This window comes from Bufo gargarizans, chromosome 5 (genome assembly GCF_014858855.1).
Source record: "Bufo gargarizans isolate SCDJY-AF-19 chromosome 5, ASM1485885v1, whole genome shotgun sequence".
Classification (NCBI taxonomy): domain Eukaryota; kingdom Metazoa; phylum Chordata; class Amphibia; order Anura; family Bufonidae; genus Bufo; species Bufo gargarizans.
This window is the reverse complement of record NC_058084.1, coordinates 196,938,488-196,961,382: the sequence shown is the minus strand read 5'-3', so window position 1 is coordinate 196,961,382 and position 22,895 is coordinate 196,938,488. Positions and strand designations below refer to the sequence as shown.

General features: G+C 46.8%; 1 protein-coding gene across 2 annotated transcripts in view; it reads left to right on the top strand.

Annotated features, from left to right (window-relative positions):
- Positions 1-22,895, top strand: part of TRANK1 (tetratricopeptide repeat and ankyrin repeat containing 1) — a 183,865-nt gene that overhangs the window by 33,972 nt on the left and 126,998 nt on the right. For both annotated transcript variants that reach the window (XM_044292742.1, XM_044292743.1), the window contains 2 exons: positions 1,847-1,973; positions 14,913-15,063. In XM_044292742.1, coding sequence (XP_044148677.1) covers positions 1,847-1,973; positions 14,913-15,063 — 278 coding nt within the window. The remainder of the gene's footprint in view (positions 1-1,846; positions 1,974-14,912; positions 15,064-22,895) is intronic.

Sequence of the window (22,895 nt, the reverse complement as noted above, 5' to 3'; positions counted from 1 at the left end):
AGCGCTAAGGATCTATTTAGCATCCTCTGCTCCCTTCCGCCATACAGACTCCCTTTTTGTCATTCTTGGCTACTTGGTCCTCCTTACGTACTTTCAAAAAATTTTACCAGGTGCATACTTATGTATCGGCGGACGCTGCCTTGGCTCGCTTGGTCTTGCAGATGGCAGTTTCCTAGATGCCTGCAGGGACTATGTTTCCACGGGACTGTGGTTTTTCCCTCCCTGTGGACTGCTTGTGGACGTCCCACGGTTCCTGTGTCACAGGACACAGCACCCACCCAGTATTGTTGTTCAACCACAGCTGTGGCTGTTTCTGGTTAGAACCCCATTGGCTTTTTGGCATGGTTGGTGTTCCATATTTTTTTCTTAGTTGGCTTGCTTCTACTACTGCTTGTGCACAAACTGAAGCTCTCTCTCCAGGCTGGAGGGGGTATAGCTGCCAGGGGAGGAACTAACAGCTTTTACTAGTGTCAACGCCTCCTAGAGGACATAGCTATACCTGTGTCCCCCAATGAAGAGCGAGAGAGAGATTTTACTGGTAAGTTATACAAAAATCTCCTTTTCAATGGTATATAATCAGTAATACTGGCTACAACTGAAAATGGGCACATCTTACTGCTTATCGCTGCTATCTATGTCAAAGCAGCGGTGAGCAGGAAGAGAAGACGGGAGACAGTACATTTTTATGGACCCAATTTGAATAAAGAATCCTGGAGGACATGCTGCAGTCTATTCTGCTTGGGACTGTTCTGATGATAGGTCATTAATATTAAAAGCCCAGAGAACCCCTTTAAGCTCAAGCAGCGGGGAGCTGGAATTATGACCATATATATGGTGTAGAAGTAGCAGTTGTTACCAGACCTGCTGCCCCTCTACCACATATAGCTCCACCAACATTAAAATAAAAAGACACATTGTAGGTGGGGAGTCCTGTTACAGATTTTGTGTCAAGGCCCAGGAGCTTCAACTTATTGCTTGATATTTTTTGTGCCCTAATACTTTTTAGCATATATTCTTGTGACTCTGATTATTGATTTGATATGCTTCGGATCCGATGTGAAAGAAAACTTTCATAGATCCATAATGTATCACATTCTTCCTCTTATTGCTTCATGGAAATGTGTGATATTGATGCATTTCAACATTGAGAGACCATTCTGGTAGGTAGAGTTAAATTTCCTGACGGATTTTATCTACTGTGAACATCACATCTCACTTCTTTATTTGTGGTTTCTTTACCCTTTCATTTGTTCACAAGATTTTTTTTGTTTTCCTTTGAGATAATGATCTGTGGGGGAGATTCATCAAGACTGGTGCAAAAGAAAACCAGTCAGATTGGTCCTTTCATTTTCCAAAGAAGCTGTGGAAAATGAAATGTAGACTCTGATTACACAAGCCGGTTTTCCTTTGCACTAGTCTTGATAAATCTCTTGTATGTTTGTACTATGCTAGGGATGGTTAAAAGTGATGCCTGAACATTTTCTAATGAGGCTGATCGTTTCTTCTGGTTATATTGCCTGTACCGTAGTGTAATATTTTTTACCAGAAGACACTGAGATGACATGAGTTCTCTACCAGAACCTTGAGCTTTACAATGTCTGACAGAAGGGCCTTGATTACTTGAGTGACCATAAACTTGAGTTAAAATGAAACAAAATGTATATGTCTTCCAAAGTCTGCTCCAAAGTCTGTTTGGTTGATCCCTTGTATAAAGTGGATGCCATATGTAGAGCATTCTGGACCAGCATTGGGAACTGGCCTGTCTAACTGAATCCTGTACTCTTGTTTGGGTTTAGGAACCAGGACTCGCAATCTTGTAAATTATAATTATTTTTTTTCCGTTCAGAAATTATACAAGAGAAATGGCTGTGCTTTGGAACAACCGTGCAAATGCCCTGTTCAAGCTTCAAAGATGGTCAGAGGCTTTGTATTCCGCAGAGCAAAGTGTACAACTGGATCCATCTTTTGTTAAGGTAAGCTGTACCATGTTGCCTACTGTTTTTGTACTGAACTTTCAAAACACCAAAGTGACTTGTAAAATAATGTGGACGTTAAAGGGATTCTGTCACCTCCCCTAACCCAAAAAACGATTTTAAAGCAGCCATGAAGCACAGCTTACCTTGATTAGGCTGTGCTCTTTTATCTTGTAATCCGTCCAGCAGTTTCTGCAAAAAACGACTTTTATTGATATGCAAATGTGTCCTGAATGTGCCCAGAGGGGCGTTTTGTTCCTCTTAGAGAGCCCAGTACCGCCCCTCTTACCGTGCCCAGCCCGCCTTCCTTGCACTGTCTAACCGTCCCCAGCCTGCCACAGCCTCTCCTCCCCCTCCCTCACGCCGAACGAACTCTCGCACAGGCGCAGTACCCACTGAGGGCTGCGCCTGTGCGATCAGCAGGAGACTGAGGGCAGGAGCTTCATCCTCGTCACTGGGCATGCGCCGAGCCCAGTGACGTCCGATGCTCGCTCTTCCCTCAGTCAGCAGGGAAGAGCGAGCATCGGACGTCACTGGGCTCGGCGCATGCCCAGTGACGAGGATGAAGCTCCTGCCCTCAGTCTCCTGCAGATCGCACAGGCGCAGCCCTCAGTGGGTACTGCGCCTGTGCGAGAGTTCGTTCGGCGAGAGGGAGGAGAGGCTGTGGCAGGCTGGGGGCGGTTAGACAGTGCAAGGAAGGCGGGCTGGGCAAGGTAAGAGGGGCGGTACTGGGCTCTCTAAGAGGAACAAAACGCCCCTCTGGGCACATTCAGGACACATTTGCATATCAATAAAAGTCGTTTTTTGCAGAAACTGCTGGACGGATTACAAGATAAAAGAGCACAGCCTAATCAAGGTAAGCTGTGCTTCATGGCTGCTTTAAAATCGTTTTTTGGGTTAGGGGAGGTGACAGAATCCCTTTAAAGTGTTTGTGTCACTTGGGCAAATAGCATTTATTATGTAGAGAAAGTTAATACAGTCCTGATAAAAAGTTTAAGACTACTTGAAAAATGGCAAAAAATTACATGATTTTCCTAGTTTATGACGTAAAGTCATGATTTTATAAACGACACGGAGGCGAGTATTGCATTACTCAATCTTTACTGAATCCATAGCAGCAAAGAGAAAAAAAAAAAACACATCAAATCCAGTAAACCATCCCACAAGGATAACCCCTCCCATAGTCCAGTCTATAAGTAGAACCTCCCACCGGAAATCTTCCTCTTTCTTTGTCATGAAGAACTCCCAAACAGAATAACCAGATCGGAAACAACCTTCAACTCAGGACCAACGGAAAATTCAACCGAGCCGGGCAGGAACGAAACAGGATCCATCCGGAACACCGCCATAACGAACAATCCTTGGAGGCCGCAGAAAAAACCGCCAGAGGACAAACACTTGACCACAGCACGGTAGGACTTCAACCTAAAAGAGAGAAATAGAAGGGCACATGGTAATCTGCCAGAAACCAAAAGGACACCAGTAGCATAGAATGACCGTAATAAATAAACAAACAATCAATGAGCAAACGTACGGAACATACTTATCAGAGTACGGAACAGAAACCAGAACAAAGCTAAAACATAAAAAGCAACAAACAATAACAATAATAATAATAATAAAAATAATAACCAGCAAACACCAGGGAGGGAACAAAAACTTTATTAATGGAAGTAATAATAATAAAGAGAAGCCAAATCGGGAGGGGCAATACTCGCCTCCGTGTCGTTTATAAAATCATGACTTTACGTCATAAACTAGGAAAATCATGTAATTTTATGTCACGACACGGAGGCTCCTATTGCAAGTTTAAAGCGTAGAAATAATCGACTCAAAAGCGTGAGGAGTTGGATGAAAATAAAACTCCCGGAATGTGGAAGATCTAGACCAGTCCCCCAACCTCATGATATCCTCTAAGCGAGCCCCCGCCATCGCCATAGAAGTAGCAGAGGCCCCTCGAACGGAATGGGCAGAAAACACAGAAGTGTCCACCCCGGATGAGGTAAGGATCCATTTCACCCAACGAGACAGGGTGACACTAGTTACCGGGCGGAACGGTCTACGAAAAGAAATGAATAATTGCGGAGAAGAAGAAGACCGGAGGAAGAAGTGCGAGACAAGTATTCCTTCAGGCAACCCACCGGGCAAAGGGCCGGAGAGTTAGGGAACTCCCGATAAGAGACTGATTTTATGTTAGTTTTCGTACGGCGGGAAATGTTGAAGGAAACTCCATGTGGGGAAAAAGAGAGAGCATTAAAGTCTAGAGCCCTGACGTCCGAAACTCTCTTGCAAGAAACAAGACAGAGCAACGACACAAGCTTGGCAGATAGCTGTCTGAGCGAAAGATCCGCATTGGCAGGCCACTGTGAAAAGAAATCCAGAACCAAACGGACATCCCAAGAAGAGGAGAAACGGGGTTGAGGGGGACGGGAGAGGCGAGAGCCCTTAAGGAGACGACAAACCAGGGGAGTTGGGAATTCCATCGCGACGCGAAGAGGTCTAGGGTAAACGGGCCCCAAAGAGAAGCGATAGAGGCAAACACCGTCGGATCCAACTTCCAATCGCTGAAATCTGAGGTGTACCGAGAACTCCAATCCGCGAAGGTATTGTGGAGACCCGGGATATATTCCGCGACCACCTTGAATCCATTGTCCAGGCAATATGTCCAGAACTCTTTCGCCAGCTGAGTCAGGACTGCCGAGTGAGTACCCCCCATGGCGTTGACGTATCGGACCGCCGATACGTTGTCCATCCGGAGCTTGATGCAAGCCGAGATCCTGTTGCTGGTAAAACTGCGAATGGCGAACGACCCCGCCAAGAGTTCCAGAGCATTTATGTGAAGAAAGGATTCTTCCGTCGCCCACGGACCCCCCGTGGAGACTCCCTCGCAGTGGGCACCCCAGCCGAGAAGGCTGGCATTCGCCTCTATGATGAGATCTGGTTGAGGGCCCACGATGGCTCTGCCGTTCCATGCATCGAGGTTGGAAATCCACCACACCAGCTCGTCTCTGGTCTCCTGATCCAGGGTCACCAAGTCCGCATACGCTGCTCCTGACTGAAGGTGAGCGATCTTCAGCCGCTGAAGGGCCCGATAGTGTAACGGAGCCGGGAGGCTGACAAAAGGCCGATAATTCGAGCCATATGCCAGAGCGAGACTTGGGGAAGTCGCAAAGTATGACGCAACTCCTTGCGGATAGACCTGACTTTGGAACCCGGAAGACAGAGACTCTGGGTGGACGAATCCACCACAAACCCCAAAAATTCCAAGGACCTGGAAGGCTGAAAGGACGACTTCTCGTTGTTGATGATAAATCCCAGGTCCGTGAGCAAGGATACTGCCATCCGCAAGTGAGATCGAAGGATGTCGGGGGATTGGGCCAGAATCAGGCTGTCGTCCAAGTAAATTATTAGACGACCCCCTGGAGGCGGAGCCAAGCTACCACCGGTCCCATCAGCTTGGTGAAGCACCAAGGAGCCGATGACAGACCAAAAGGAAGGCAGGTGAACCGCCAAATCTGACCGTCCCACAGGAAGCGAAGGAGGTCCCTGGAAGTTGGAGCAATGGGGACCGTCAGGTACGCGTCCTTCAAGTCCAACTTCACCATCCAATCGTCCGGAATCAGAAGGTCTCTGAGCAGATGAATACCCTCCATTTTAAAATGGCGGTATCGTACAAAGTGGTTGAGACGTTTGAGGTTTATGACAGGTCGAAACTGTCCTCCTTTCTTCTGCACTAAGAAAACGTCGCTGACGATTCCTCCACCTGGAAGAGGGGCACGCTCTATCGCCCCCTTCAAATGGAGAGACCACAACTCCGTGTCCAGACAATTTAGGGATTGACTGGAAAGCACCCTCGGCCGTGGATAGGGAAGGAATAGAGGGGAAACGGTCAGTTCGATGTGAAACCCCTGGATCGTGGATAGGACCCAAGGGTCGGCCGTGATGCGAGACCAAGCAGCCAAAAAATGCTGGCGTCTGCCCCCTATGCAATGGTCGGAAAAAGACATTAGGTTCAGATGACTTACCGAGGGGACGTCTTGTTCCTGAGAACCCTCTGAAGGATCGGGACCTAACGGAGGAACCTCTGGAAGGGAAGAAGGAGGATTGTGGTCTCTGGTCCTGGAACACCTGCCGCTGGTTGAAGGAGCCTCGACCGCCACGGGTCTGGAAGTGAGCACGGCCGGACAGACGGCCCCTGAAACTGCCGGCCCTGGAAGAGACTCGTCCGTGAAAGACCTTCCGCATGGAGCTTTGAGCCTTATCCAATGCGGTGAAGGCCCCTACAAACTTGCCCAGATCCTTGATGAAAGTATCACCAAATAAGAGGCCCTGAGCCTCTTTGCCCGATTCTGTAAGAGCCATGTTGGACAACTTCGGCTCAATTTTGATGAGGATAGCTTTCCTCCGTTCCATGGAAAGTGAAGCATTCACATTTCCTACCATACAGATGGCGCGCTGAGCTCATCTGAGTCAATGGGGGTGCCGTCAGATCTGGCTGACTCCGCTAATTCGAAAATTTTGGTTAGTGGGCCTAAGCTATCCAATAATTTATCTTGGCAGGCACGAAGCGCTGAGTCAAGTCCTCTACGAGGATTAAAGCCAGTCTTGGCCAAGAATTGGATCATTTTCGGATCCACATTGGGGGTTTCGCAAACCTTATTAGGGACTAAGGGGCGCGGGCACTCAGCTTTTTGCTTACTGCGCGGCTCCTTGGAGAGGGGCTTCCTAACCCTGTCCTCCAAATACTGGGCCACATGTGGTGAGGGCAACCACTCAGCAGACCGCGGATGGTGTAACGTATCCGGGTCGAACAATGGTTCGCCGAGAGGGTCCGTAAGGGCTGTGGATGACCCTAGGGCCTCAGGGGCAGAACTAGTTGATGGACGTGACAAAGGAATCTCCGGATCAAAGTCCTCATCCTCAACCAGTACCTCCTCTAGGTCTGGGTCAGAAGCACAATGGCCGTGACTATACACCTCCTCCTCGGACTCCAACTCTGAGTCTGAACTAGGGACAGGCTGAGCCCGTGCTGATTTCCAGGGGCGCGCTTTTTCTGCCTGGCGCGTGCAGGCTCGTTTGCGTGAACCAAGCACGTGATCCTGTGATAGAACTAAGCTATCAGATTCAATAATTCTGGAGGCAGTAGCAGCAGAGGGAGTAGGGGCAGGGTTCTGAGCCTTTAGTGCCTGAGCAATGGACTGAGATATCACAGAGGACATAGAGCCCATAGCATTATTAATGGCTTCTGTGATGGACTGTTGCAAACTAGCCTGAGGTAAGGCAGGTGAGGGGCATGGTGGTGCAACAGAAGGAGCAGCAGCAGGCAATATGGGGGGGGGGGGGGGTAGGGGTATCAGAAGGTGGCTGCTGAGGCATGGACATGGACGCAAACCTGTGGGGTAAAATGAAGCTGGCTGGCGGCGGTGACCGGAACAAGAAACAAACTCCGCCCCCCAATCGCGCGCGAGAATATCAGACCCGCCTCCGATCCGGCCTAATAGTGAAGCCGGCCGGAGGGAGGCGTAAGATGGCGCCCGCGAATCTCGGGGATAGCCGGGTGCGCAGAGGACGCCGAGATCTCGGGAGCCGAGAGAGGGGGAGCGCACAGCCCGGAGAAAATGGCGCTGGCGCGAAACGAGGTACAGGGGAAGAGGGGGGGGGGGAGGGGTTGGAGAAGGAGGGCTGCAGCTGACCGCAGGAATTAACGGCGCACAGCCTAGGCAAAACGGAGAGAAAAACCACAAGAAGGGGAACACAGTGAACCAAAAAACCTAGGGACAAAACTCAGGATTAAAACAATAACCCCCAAAAAACGGCAGCAGCCGAATAAATGTATATACAGAAAAAACCAACCAACGAAATACAAGGGAAGAAAATATCCAAAAACCTAAATTATGAAAAAACGAATATCAGTCACAAAGAATCACACTTATCTTGCCATGGAAGCAGCAAAGAAAGAGGAAGATTTCCGGTGGGAGGTTCTACTTATGGACTGGACTATGGGAGGAGTTATCCTTGTGGGATGGTTTACTGGATTTGATGTGTTTTTTTTTTTTGTCTTTGCTACTATGGATTCAGTAAAGATTGAGTAATGCAATAGGAGCCTCCGTGTCGTGACATAAAATCATATTTAGCATGGCTGGATCTTAAAAAGGTTCCAAGTAGAGCTTCAACATGCGACAAAACATTTTTTTAACATTCAATTTAATGAAAACAACGAATAAACTGAAACAGGCTGTTTTTCAGCTGATCAAAAGTTTAGGACCACACCTCCAAAAAAAAAAACTAAACTAAATCCAACTTCCAAACATGAACTCAGTAATGAGTAGCTCCGCCGTTATAGGTTATCACTTCCAAAATTCGTTTTGGCATGCTTGATGCAAGCGTTTCCATGAGGTGTGTGGGAACATTTCTCCAAGTGGTGAAGACGGCAGCACGAAGGCAATCTACTGTCTGGAACTGTTGTCTATTTTTGTAAACTTCCCTTGCCATCCATCCCCACAGGTTCTCAATTGGATTTAGATCAGGGAAACACGCAGGATGGGCCAAAAGAGTGATGTTATTCTCCTGGAAGAAGTCCCTTGTCCTGCGGGCATTGTATACTGTAGCGTTATCCTGTTGAAAAACCCAGTTGTTACCACACAGACGAGGGCCCTCATTCATGAGGCATGCTCTCTGCAACATCTGGACATAGCCAGCGGCCATTTGACGCCCCTGCACTTCCTGAAGCTCCATTGTTCCACTGAAGGAAAAAGCATCGCAGACCATTATGGCGCCCCCTCCATTGTGGCGCGTAGAAAACATCTCAGGTGGGATCTGCTTGTCATGCCAGTAACGTTGGAAACCATCAGGACCATCAAGGTAAAAAGAAATTCTCATCAGAGAATAAAACTTTCTTCCACCTTTTGAATGTCCCATGTTTGGTTCTCTCTTGCAAAGTCTAAACAAGCAGTTCTGTGGCGTTAAAGGAAACAAGGTCTTTGAAGACGTTGTTTTTTTTTTTGAAGCTCTTCAGTCTCAGATGCAGTCTGATGGTTATGGGGCTACAGTCAGCACCAGTAAGGGCCTTAATTTGGGTCGAGGATCGTCCAGTGTCTTGATGGACAGCCAATTGGATCCTCCAGCTCAGTGCTGATGAAATTCTTTTGGGTCTTCCACTTGACTTTTTTCCCCATAACCCTCAGGATCATTTAAGAAATTCCAAAGGACTGTCTTACTGCGTCCCACCTCAGCAGCGATGGCGCGCTGTGAGAAACCCTGCTTATGCAGTTCAACAACCCGACCACGTTCAAAAAGGGAGAGTTTTTTTGCCTTTGCCATCACAATGTGTGACTACCTGACAGAAAATGATAATGAATCCACATCTTTGCACAGAGTTGGCCTTTTAAAGGCATGTGGTCCTAAAATTTGCTTCAGCTGAAAAACAGCCGGTTTCAGTTTATTTATTTCCAATTAATTGAATGTTAAAAAAAAGTTTCTCACTCTTATTTCTTCTTGTTGCATGTTGAAGCTAAAATATGATTTTTTGCCATTTTTCAAGTGGTCTTAAACTTTTGATCAGGACTGTACAAGGCACTTCATAATGTATTGTGATTGTCCATATTGCCTCGTTTGCTGGCTACATGAATTTTTCCATCACATTAAACATTGCTCGTTTCCTTGGTTACGACCACCGTGCAATCCATCAGGAGTGGAAAAAGCAGCGTCCTGTGCACGTCCCTGTGAGGAATATGGATTATCATTTATTGGCAGCCCTGATTGTCATTTGATTCAGCTTTTGTCATGTACACAGTCAGTGTACATGCTAAATAAGTTCTTGCCCCCCCAACCATCTGATATCGGCTAGCAAGGGGGGATGCCCCAGGGGTCCAGGCTTCAAGGATAAAGTCACACCTCAACCAGCCAGGTTGGAGGCAAGCTAATCCTGCAGGAAACCCCCTAGCAGGAGGTCTCAGCCCTTGCCCAGGATCAATGATACCTCCCAGACATGTTGGCACCTACATTTCATAAGGAATTAGGAATCGTCCGTCCATCCCAGGCATAATTTGGTTGTCTTTTTCCGATCCTGGGGCAAAGCCGAACATCCACGTGGACCTGACTTGATGCTAGCTTGCCCCGGAGGGGAGATATGGTCCTTCTAAAAAAATTAGCATATTGTGGTAAAGTTCATTATTTTCTGTAATGTACTGATAAACATTAGACTTTCATATATTTTAGATTCATTACACACAACTGAAGTAGTTCAAGCCTTTTATTGTTTTTATATTGATGATTTTGGCATACAGCTCATGAAAACCCAAAATTCCTATCTAAAAAAATTAGCATATCATGATAAGGTTCTCTAAACAAGCTATTAACCTAATCATCTGAATCAACTAATTAACTCTAAACACCTGCAAAAGATTCCTGAGGCTTTTAAAAACTCCCAGCCTGGTTCATTACTCAAAACCGCAATCATGGGTAAGACTGCCGACCTGACTGCTGTCCAGAAGGCCATCATTGACACCCTCAAGCAAGAGGGTAAGACACAGAAAGAAATTTCTGAACGAATAGGCTGTTCCCAGAGTGCTGTATCAAGGCACCTCAGTGGGAAGTCTGTGGGAAGGAAAAAGTGTGGCAGAAAACGCTGCACAACGAGAAGAGGTGACCGGACCCTGAGGAAGATTGTGGAGAAGGACCGATTCCAGACCTTGGGGGAACTGCGGAAACAGTGGACTGAGTCTGGAGTAGAAACATCCAGAGCCACCGTGTACAGGCGTGTGCAGGAAATGGGCTACATGTGCCGCATTCCCCAGGTCAAGCCACTTTTGAACCAGAAACAGCGGCAGAAGCGCCTGACCTGGGCTACAGAGAAGCAGCACTGGACTGTTGCTCAGTGGTCCAAAGTACTTTTTTCGGATGAAAGCAAATTTTGCATGTCATTCGGAAATCAAGGTGCCAGAGTCTGGAGGAAGACTGGGGAGAGGGAAATGCCAAAATGCCTGAAGTCCAGTGTCAAGTACCCACAGTCAGTGATGGTCTGGGGTGCCATGTCAGCTGCTGGTGTTGGTCCACTGTGTTTTATCAAGGGCAGGAGATTTTGGAGCACTTCATGCTTCCATCTGCTGAAAAGCTTTATGGAGATGAAGATTTCATTTTTCAGCACGACCTGGCACCTGCTCACAGTGCCAAAACCACTGGTAAATGGTTTACTGACCATGGTATTACTGTGCTCAATTGGCCTGCCAACTCTCCTGACCTGAACCCCATAGAGAATCTGTGGGATATTGGGAAGAGAAAGTTGAGAGACGCAAGACCCAACACTCTGAATGAGCTTAAGGCCGCTATCGAAGCATCCTGGGCCTCCATAACACCTCAGCAGTGCCACAGGCTGACTGCTTCAATGCGGCGTGGCATGGAGGCAGTCATTTCTGCAAAAGGATTCCCAACCAAGTATTGAGTGCATAACTGAACATAATTATTTGAAGGTTGACTTTTTTTGTATTAAAAACACTTTTCTTTTATTGGTTGGATGAAATATGCTATTTTTTTTACATAGGAATTTTGGGTTTTCATGAGCTGTTTGCCAAAATCATCAATATTAAAACAATAAAAGGCTTGAACTACTTCAGTTGTGTGTAATGAATCTAAAATATATGAAAGTCTAATGTTTATCAGTACATTACAGAAAATAATGAACTTTATCACAATATGCTAATTTTTTTAGAAGGACCTGTACATATCTCCCCACAGAAACCAAATAACGGTACCATGCTTGGACTCTAATTGTAGCCGGAACCCAGGTGGATCAATTGTGCCCGGAACCATCTTCCTGCGACGTTCTGGTCTGGAGCTATGAGCCCTAAGGGGTTTTATAGGACATTTGCTGACAGCACCAGAGAAGGAGGAGTGGACCCTTCCCAGAGGCGAGATGCTGAGCGGCCAGCTACAGGTCATAAGCCCATGCAAGCCAGCGGGCGGTGTCTTTTCTGAAGGGGGTCACATCGTGCCAATGTGTTTGGAGAGACCGGGAAACAGCTGACATTACTTCCCCCACGTGACTGCAGCCAAGGACTATTCAACCATTATCCCCTTAAGGAACTTTCATCTACCCGGTAACTGACTTTTGCTCGGCTTAACCCTGTTGTACCTACATTATTATTATTTATTATTAAAGCGCCATTCATTCCATAGCGCTGTACATATGAGAAGAGGTGCACATACACAATACAAACAATTGCACTAATCATAAACAAGATGAGTTACAAACTGGTACAGGAGAGAGGGCCCTGCCCATGAGGGCTTACAATCTACATGGTATAGGAGAAGGACACAGTAGGTGTGGCTGAGGTTGGTCATGGCGGTATAGAGGCAGCAGGGTCACTGGTTGTAAGCTTGTCTGAAGAGGTGGGTTTTCAAGTTTCTTTTTAAGGATTCCACTGTAGGTGAGAGTCTGATATGCTGGGGTAGCGAGTTCCAGAGTATGGGGGATGCACGGGAGAAATCCCCTGTATCTGTAGCCTCAGACCACTGTAAATATTATCTGTGTATATTGTGTCATCTAGTGTGCCCTTAAGGCAATGAAATATATAATTTAATCTTGTGCTATCTTGTATCTCGATCTCGAATCCCCACGTTTGTGTTTCGGCCTAGTTATAAGCTACCGCGGGTTGGTTTCTCACCCTATATAATCCTGGTAGTGGAACGGGCTTATATCAAACGAGAAGCTGGTGGCAGATTATCCGAGCTGAGCAAGCGCTGTTTTATTGTGGCAGTGAAAAAGGCTCTCTCAGCTGGTTGCCTCTCTGTACCCGCGTGGACAGGTGGTGTCTGTGTAAACTGTACCAAGCTGACCTTACCTGCTCCTCTGGAGGGCATAGCGTCACGCGTTGGTAACAAGTCACCATACTGCATCTCGTGAGCTTGGCGTAGGTGACTTCAAGTGGGCACGAGGCGTGGTATTCGTCACAGCTCCCATGGTCCTGGGCACCAGAGAGGCTGGCACTTTTTCCTATAGTGTGCAAGCACGGCCATTGCTGCTGGATTGCAGGGGTGGTTGTAGCCATGGAAACCAGCAGTGTATAATGGAATGGAAAGATGAATCCAGCAAGCAAAGGAGGCAATATCGGCAATCCCCATTAGAGATGAGCTATGATACTGCACAGTGATTTGTTTCCATACAGTATTATAATGTATGGGCTCTGATGAGCCGAAGGCCTTTATTCATAAAGTCTCACGCGACTTTGTGAATAACTTACTTGAGCTCATCGGAGCCCATACATTATAATACTGTACAGTATTATTTATTTATTTTATGCACATATATAGCGCTACTCTATTCCGCAGCGCTTTACAGACATTAGCATCCAACTGTCCCCAATGGGGCTCACAATCTAAGGTCCCTATCAGTATGTCTTTGGAGTGTGGGAGGAAACCCATGCAAACACGGGGAGAACTTACAAACTATATAAAAAAAATTAGCAAAGTGGTTTCGGATGTAGCATCCGAAGCTCACTTCGCTCATCTCTAATCACAATACATTAGTGAGTGCCTTGTATAAACTTTCTCTACAAGATAAATTCCACTTTCTGAATTGACACAACCCCTTTAATGGTGTTGAATATGCACCATGTCTCAAATTACTATGGAGAGCAAAGGGAGAGATACCTGCTTCCCACCGCTCCAGTCCTCCGCACTACCCCTGCTGCCTCAATCTTCCGGTCCCTTACACCTGGCAGTGCACGGGCATAGTCACATACACTGCTCCAGTCAATAACTGACTTCCGCGTTGAAATGCTGCTTGTGACCACATCACTGCTGAAGCCAGTCATTGGCTGGAGAGGTGCCAGATGTAAACCTCACGGGGACCGTAAGATCGAGGCAGCGGGGGCAGTTCGGCGGACCAGGTAAGTATGAATCTTCTATTTCAGGGGCCATGCTGCAGAAACTTGTTAAAAAATATTTTTTACTGGGAAATCCCTGTTACACTGCACGATATTCAGTGACAACTACTGGGAAGAAGCGTTCATAGGAACGCTTATATCTGGCCGGTATAATTGTGCCGCCGATCAGCTGATAAACAAGAAATCACTAGTTTGCATATTCTATCAGGACAGATTAACGATTAGGCTACTTTCACACTAGCGTTCGATCGGATCCGTTCTGAACGGATCCGATCATATTAATGCAGACGGAGGCTCCGTTCAGAACGGATCCGTCTGCATTAAAATGGCAAAAAAAAGCTAAGTGTGAAAATAGCCTCGGACGGATCCGTCCAGACTTTCAATGTAAAGTCAATGGGGGATGGATCTGCTTGAAGATTGAGCCATATTGTGGCATCTTCAAACGGATCCGTCCCCATTGACTTACATTGTAAGTCTGGACGGATCCGCACGGCCAGGCGGACACCCGAACGCTGCAAGCAGCGTTCAGCTGTCCGCCTGTCCGTGCGGAGGCGAGCGGAGCGGAGGCTGAACGCCGCCAGACTGATGCAGTCTGAGCGGATCTGCTCCATTCAGACTGCATCAGGGCTGGACGGAGGCGTTCGGGTCCGCTCGTGAGCCCCTTCAAACGGAGCTCACGAGCGGACAGCCGAACGCTAGTGTGAAAGCAGCCTTATCACCAGCACATCTCTCTGTGTATTCAGGGATGGGCTACCAATAATCAATAGAATTGAATAAAAGAAGGGATGGCTGTGGTAGTGATGAATACTCCCCAGTCACTTTACATTGGCTTGTCCAATAGGCTGAAGCAAATGAGCGCCAATTGTTTTTTTTTTTCTGCGGCCTCTTGAAATGGAGCGATGTAACAATGCGGCTCTATGACTAAGAAAGGTTAATTTTAAGGGGCTGGCCCATCTGGGACAATGATTATTAGTGATTTATCTGTTTCTCATGCCTTTCAAGCTGCTTGAATTCACAGAGTTTGAACCTCTTGTTATCTTCACTTTGTGTCTTCCAGGCTTACTACCGTTGTGGTGTTTCAGCTCTGAAGTTACATGACATACCTACTGCTTTGAGTATATTTGAAGAAGGCCTTCAAATTCTTAATCCACAAGTGGAAAGCAAAGAAGTAGTAGAATTTCTACATGGAATCTTTATGAGCTTTGAAGGTAATTTCAGAACAGAACAGAACTACTTCACCAGGGTCTACAAATTCAACTCACATCTTCCAAAGTCAGAATCTGTTCTAAAGTACTGTACATTCTATAATAAATCTGTCAACTTATCCTCCTCTCAGTTATAAAGTGATATTTATTAGAGAGAGAACCATAATGATTTCTAGTGTCCAGAGTCCAGTCATCCTGGCCCAGCCTATGTGAAGGAAATGTTCTCTTCCATCAAGGTCTTACCATGTTATTTCCATCTGATGGAACTTTCCCATATACATTGCACCTACCTGCTGGAATTTACATCTGCAGACCAGGTAAAGGTAGAATTAATATTTCAAACCAGGAGAAGGCAGAATAATATCTTAAAATATCCTTTCACTATATTATTGCTACAAGCCATTCTGACGCCTGTTTCTTTTTCTTTTTTCTTTTTTCGTGCTTTCTATACTTGACAAAATTTGTTTAGGGAAAGTAATACACTACACAAATCATTGAAAAAATGCACCAAAATGATACGCCACTGACGATACTAGCTTATTCCTCAAGCCGATGTTAAAAGCTGAGAACTTTGCCAATATCTTCCAGTCAGGAACATATCGGAGCCCCTCATGCACCATGTCACGGTGTCTCAGCACGCATGGGGTCCTACCACTAAACTACCCGTGGTGTGTGAACAGGACCTGAACAGTGCTAGAAACCAACTCACAAACCACTTTATTTTGTTGGTAACATTCTTCTGTGTCACATGGTCTGTGGTGGGTGCGGCTCACCGCTTTATCCTACCTCACAATGCATTGGTGATACCACTATAGAGGAATGTGAGAGTCTGGCTCTGAGTTGGTTCAGACCCTGTTCACACACCACGGGCAGTTGAGTGGTAGGACCCCATGCGTGCTGAGACACCGTGACGTGGTGCATGAGGGGCTGCGATATGTTCCTGACTGGAAGATATGGGCAAATTTCTCAGTTTTTAACATCGGCTTGAGGAATTAGCTAGTATTGTGAGTAGCGTATCATTTTGGTGCATTTTTTGCAGCGATTTGTGTATGTATATATTTTTTCATCTGCACAATGTATCATTTTGTGTAAGATGTCCTTGTGGTGCATGCGGTCTACCCCGGCATCCTCCATTGTATGCATTTTTTGCCGGAGATTGCCGTTATCTAGGGACCTGCCTGCAGAGGAATTGCTCCCCCCATTATAGACACGCTACAGTGTCTGGGTTTGGCGCATTTCCACCCGTTTATTCCTTGAGTTTTAAAGTAATACACTAGACTAATCTATACTAGGACCGGTCAGCTCTGTTTTAGTAACTTCTTGTGTAATAACAATTCTGAAGAATCTTATCTGTATGTTGTGACTTTCTTTTATTATTCCTGCAAATAAATTTATGAATAAATTGCTAAGTGGGTGTTACCATTCCTGCGGTAAAGCGGCATGTTCCTGCAAAGTCTGCCACTGATAGCGTCAGACTGTATAGAGACCCCCCCCCCAATGGTACCACCCAATTGTTAGTTTATTGTATGAACTTTTATTTGGATTAACAGAGGAACAATACAACATACAATCATAAGACAATTACCTACTAAAGCAGACTTGTCAGAAGCGGTTACCAGGTCCTCCTTAAAGAGATTTTCCGAGAGTTTCTTTTTCCAGGACGTCCCTCAATGACAGCACCACTTGAGGATGTCCTATTTATCTTTGTAGGGACAAGAAGCGAGAGAGATTAAAAGACCCACTCCTTGACCCCAATCTCCAGTGTTCTTCCTGTCCGTACAGGGATGTGGAAGCAGAGAGGTCCCTGCTTAAGGATGAAGAAGGAAGCCACCCCTATTGAGGGAAAGGAAAGGGCCGGGGCTGACTTGGGGGTTCGGGCCTCTCCTCTCTCCTCTGGTGGCCCGAGCTATGGGTCCCCTATCTCTCCCCGATACCTGTAGGGTGGTAGGTCATCTGTGAAGCCGTGGTATCGGGGAAGCTGATGCCGCTTCTCCTGAAGGAGCTCTGGGCTCTACTGCGGCTCCTCTAAGCGTGCGTCGGCACGTGTGTCGCTATGGCCGGCCGTATTACGTGGTCCGGAAGTGCGGGGCGGGCATCGGAAGAACATGGTGGCACCCGTCGTTTCAATGCTGGAAGCCTTGGTTTGGCGAGGCCTTGCATTGGGGGTCGACTCTTCCTTTTGCAATTGAGTCCCCCAGCAAGAGGAGGAGGAGGGGCGGTGCGGCAGCAGGGGGCTGACCCATGGGTAAGTCCATTTATATTTTACAGGTGTAGTGTTACATTACCCTACTTCGTGAGATTTCCCTACCTCCTGACTTCCCGTCGCACTGCTAATGACGTGAGGAGGCGTTCCTGAGTTTTGACGATCTGTGCATGCGCAAACCGACAGTTTATGGAAAATCTCAGCGGAGTTCAGCTTCACACCGGGACACTGCACATGCGCCGGCCGGAGTTAGCCACGCTTGCGCACTGGGCCGTAATATTTCCCTACTGAGGCTCTCCTGCGCATGCGCAGTGTCCAGGTGTAAAGCTGAACTCCGCTGAGATGTTCCATAAACTGTCGGTTTGTGCATGCGCAGATCGTCAAAACTCAGGAACGCCTCCTCACGTCATTAGCAGTGCGACAGGAAGTTAGGAGGTAGGGAAATCTCACGAGGTAGGGTAGTATAACGCTACAGTGGCATCAGTGTGGACAACTTGAATTCATCATGGAGGTTCAGACATCTGGGGAGCTAGAAGCTATTACAGACCCCCCTCATTTAAAGGGGACATACAACACTACAGCAGATTTTTCTGAGCCGACACAAGTTCAACCCAGGGGAGTGGATGCTCAACAGGTGGGGCATCCCACAAGTGGATCTATTTGCATCAAGAGAGAATTCTCAGACAGATTATTTCTTCTCTCTAAACCCAAGAGACATTCAGACGGGAGTAGACGCTCTCTCCCAGGAATAGAAAATGGACATGGAGTATGCTTTCCCTCCCTTTCCACTAGTCCCGGCGGTGTTAAGGAAATTAAGAATAAGTTTAGCACCTCTAATCTTAATAGCTCCGGCATGGTCCAAAAGGTGGTGTTCCCAATTCTGAATGACTTGTCTATTGCAGAACCAATGTCCCTACCAAAGAGACAGGATCTCCTTCTACAGGGTCCGCTAAAACACCAAGACCTCGACAGACTGAAGCTGACATGGTGGATCCTGAGAAGCAGACGTTAAAAAGACAAGGTCTCTCAGACAAAGTAATATCGACTTTACAGAACAGTCGTAAGCCAGTAACTTCAGCCATATACAGTAACATATAAAAGAAGTTTCTCATGAAATCTCTTCCCCTTTAATAGGCCAGATTCTGGATTTTCCGCAGATGGGATTTGATATGGGTTTAAAACCTAGTACCCTAAAAGTTCAAATTTCGACATTATCCTTTTGTCTAGATACTCCATTGGCAGAGCATAAGTGGATATGATGAGACCTACTTTGAGACAATCTGTGCCAGCTTGGGATTTAAACCTAGTCCTAAATGCTCTTTGTAATCCACCATTTGAACCGGTAGAGCAGATATGAGAAAAAATGTTGTCCTTCAAAGCCACGTTTCTGGTTGCTATAACTACGGCCCATAGAATAGGAGAGATTCAAGCCTTATCAATTTCTGAACCATACTTGAAGATCTTAGATGACCGTATAATACTTAGACTGTATCCATTTTTTTTTAACCAAAAGTGGTCTCTCCTTTTCATAGGAAGCAGGAAATAATTATATAATAATTTTGTGCCTCCTTCAAAAAGGTTCAGGAGGAGCATTTCCATTGCCTGGACGTCAGAAAAATAAGACTGGAATATCTTCAGAGAACAGAGTCTTCGAGGAATTCTTCTAATCTTTTTGTTCAGTTTGGCAGAAGGAACATAGGCAACAAGGCCTTGAAACAGACCTTGGCTAGATGGATAAAAGAGACAATCAAGGAAGCCTACAGACTTCAGGATGTAGTCTGCTCTTTGACTGTGAGAGACCATTCAACCAGAGTCATGGCTGCTTCATGGGCAGAGAAAGCTGATGCCTCTGGATCAGTCCAACCATTTTTCGTCTGAGGGCCGCACTAGACTTGGTATAAATTTAGCGGGCCGGAACCAGGTAGCTTTGCCAGAAAGAAATGCAAATGCTGTGAGGGGGGCACGTATGAGCATTATTACTGTGAAGAGGGCACATATCTGGGCATAACTACTGTGAGGGGGCACATATCTGGGCATAATTACTGTAAGGGGGCACATATCAGGGCATAACTACTGTGAGGGGGCACATAAGGGCATAACTACTGTGAGGGGGCACATATCTGGGCATAACTACTGTGAGGGGGCACATATCTGGGCATAACTACTGTGAGGGGGCACATATCAGGGCATAACTACTGTGAGGAGGGCACATATAAGGGCATAACTACTGTGAAGAGGGCACATATCTGGGCATAACTACTGTGAGGGGGCACATATCTGGGCATAACTACTGTGAGGTGGCATGTGCGAGCATTACATCTGTGAAGAGGGCACATATTTTGGCATAACTACTGTGAGGGGGGCACATATCAGGGTATAACTACTGCTGAGGGCGGCACATAGGGCATAACTATTGTGAAGAGGGCACATATCAGGGCATAACCACTGTGAGGGGGCACGAGTGATCATTACTACTGTGAAGAGGGCACATATCTGGGCATTATTACTGTGAGGGGGCATGTTTGAGCATTACATCTGTGAAGAGGGCACATAACTTGGCATTATTACTGTGAGGGGGCATGTGATGTATACATGTGTGTAATGTATGTAGTGCAGTATGTGATGATCACACACTGCACTACATACATTACACACATGTATACATCACATACTGCGCTGTCACCTTCTTCTGCAGGTCTACCTTGATGTCTGGTCTTTAGGCTTCAGTCCTATCCTCCACCGCCATACTTGCGGCGTGTGCCCGACACCACCAGGAGCTGGCCCCTCCTCCTTTCATCTCCCGCCGGCTTCTCCTACAGCAGGGCCCTCTATCGCTCCAGTGCCCGCCTAATCTTTCCAATCAGGGGCGTAGCTAAAAATGACTGGGCCCCATAGCAAAAAAAATGACTGACCCCCCCCTCCCACCCCCACATACCTATCGGATCTCCCACCCCTTCCAGAGCTCCCACCCCAACATCCCCACACCCCTCCCTAGAACCCCCTCCCCCCAGTGTCATCCACAGATCCCCCCTCAGTGTCATCCACAGATATCCCCCCCCCACCAGAGCTGCTTCCTAGCTAATTTATTCACTGCACTTGCCTCTTTGAAATTGAAGAGAAGCGCCGTAATTTCACAGAGGCAAGTGCAGTGAATAAATTAGCTAGGAGGCAGCGCTGGGCGGGGAGATTGCAGGCACAGGCAGCATCGCTTTGCTGCCTGTGCCGTTCCCAGCGCGCACTGCGCTGATAAAGTCCGGTCAGTGCGCGGGGCCGCATTTGGCTGGCGGGCCGTAGGTTGGGCATCACTGCTCTAGATCAAATCTGCAAGGCAGTTACGTAGTCAAGCTTTCACACATTTTCCAGACATTATAGGCTATATGTATTACCCAACCAAGACCTGGCATTTGGACAGAAAGTCCTCCAGGCAGTGGTCCCTCCCTAGTTCTGTATAATTTGATAGTTCTCCAGTGGTGCTGTCATGGAGGGACGTCCTGGAAACTAGGATTTAGTCTTACCGGTAAATGGTTTTCCAGGAGTCCGACATGACAGCACCTGGTATTTTACTCTATTTGTGAATGTGATGTTAAACATAGTGAGTACATAATACATAAGTGGCATCAATCCGGTGTAGTAATTTGGAAGACACTGGAGATTGGGGCGGGGAGGGGCCTTTTAATCTGTTTCACTTTCTGTCCCTACCGAGATGATTAGGACATCCTCCAGTGGTGCTGTCATGTCTGACTCCTGGAAAACCATTTACCAGTAAGACTAAATGCTAGTTTTTTTTACTGATTACCTATCTTCTGGGTAGGTCATCAGTATCTAATTACTGGTGGTTCAACACCCGGGACCCCCCATGATCAGCTGTTTAAGAAGGTACCTGTGCCATGGCCTCCTCTCAGCTTACCAAGCACAGCATTGTAGGGGTGCATTCACACGACCGTGTGTAATGCTTTCCGTTTATAGCGGTCCGCATTTTACTTTCGTTAGTGATCCGTATGTCTTCCGTTTTTTACGTTTGGCAAAAAACGGAAGGGAAAAAAAGGGAGAGTGAGAAAAAAATAAATGAATTATTAAGGCCTTTAATAATGCGGAAATGGATCGGCAAAAAAACAGATGACATACTGAAACCGTTTGGTATGTCATCCGCAATTTTCGGATCCATTGACTTGAATGGAGCTGCGGACCAATCTGTGCGAACAATAGTAGTACAAGCTTTATATTTTTGCAGACTAGAAGTGTGGAAACACGGATGAGGAGAACATACTGAACGTTTTCCGCACATTTTATTCACCCATAGGAATGAATGGATCCGCATCTATTCTGCAAACCGCGGAACGGATGTAGATGTAGATCGGACGCGGATAAAATAATGCGGTCGTGTGAATGTACCCTTAGTTGTATAGCGGCTGTGATTAGTATTGCAGCTAAGCCCCATTCACTTCAATGAGCTGCACCTAGGCTACGTGACCAATGAACGTACTGGCACTGGCAAACCTGGAGAAGGCCACAGCGCAGCTGATGGGGAGGGGGGTCCTGCGTGTTGGGTTCCCAATGATCAGATACTCATCAGTTAAAAAGGGAGGGATACTGAGCGCTAAACTGAAGAAGAAATAATTTATTAGGTTAAAAGATCAAACTATGGAACAGTGTAACATGTTTCAAGGAGGACTGGTCTTCCCTCTTCATCAGACCCAGTAAAAAAAAAGAATAGAGCAAAATGTAAAGTTCCGACCTGCATTTCTCTTAGGCACAAGCATTTCAGTGCCCAGGGAGAGTGAGTGGCAGGACAAAATTATATGGAACGCATGTATAGGGTGCTAGATGATACAGTACTTCCTTAATATTGCTAGGGATCACAATTTTCTGCTGAACAGACATCCCAAAAGACACAAATATAAATGTAAGAAGAGCAGCTGCAGTAGCCAGTAACCTTTGCCTTACACTTTATACAACTGTTTTGCTAAATTTTCTTTAATAAAGGGTTTCTACCACTTAGGTGTCACATATTTAGCTGTCAGACACTAGCGATCCGCTAGTGTCTGCTCTGGCCAACCATCCTAATATAATTGCTTTTGGGGTGGTGGTTTGGCTAAAAAAAACTACTTTTATTAATATGCTAATGAGCCTCTAGGTGCTATGGGGGCGTCATTAGCACCTAGAGGCTCCGTCTACCTTCAGAAACTGCCGCCGCCCAGCGCGTCCCTCCAGCCCGCCCATCTCCTCCTGAATGCGATCGTATGTATTCTGCGCATGCGCAGTGAATGTCTGACCGCTTCCTTGCTCAGACATCTCCACTGCGCCTGCGCGATGACGCCATAGTGCTCCGAGGAACAGGCGCAGTGGAGATGTCTGAGCAGGGAAGCTGTCAGACATTTACTGCGCATGCGCCGAATACAGGCGCTCACAAGGAGGATCGCATTCAGGAGGAGATGGGCGGGCTGGAGGGACGCGCTGGGCGGCGGCAGTTTCTGAAGGTAGACGGAGCCTCTAGGTGCTAATGACGCCCCCATAGCACCTAGAGGCTCATTAGCATATTAATAAAAGTAGTTTTTTTAGCCAAACCACCACCCCAAAAGCAATTATATTAGGATGGTTGGCCAGAGCAGACACTAGCGGATCGCTAGTGTCT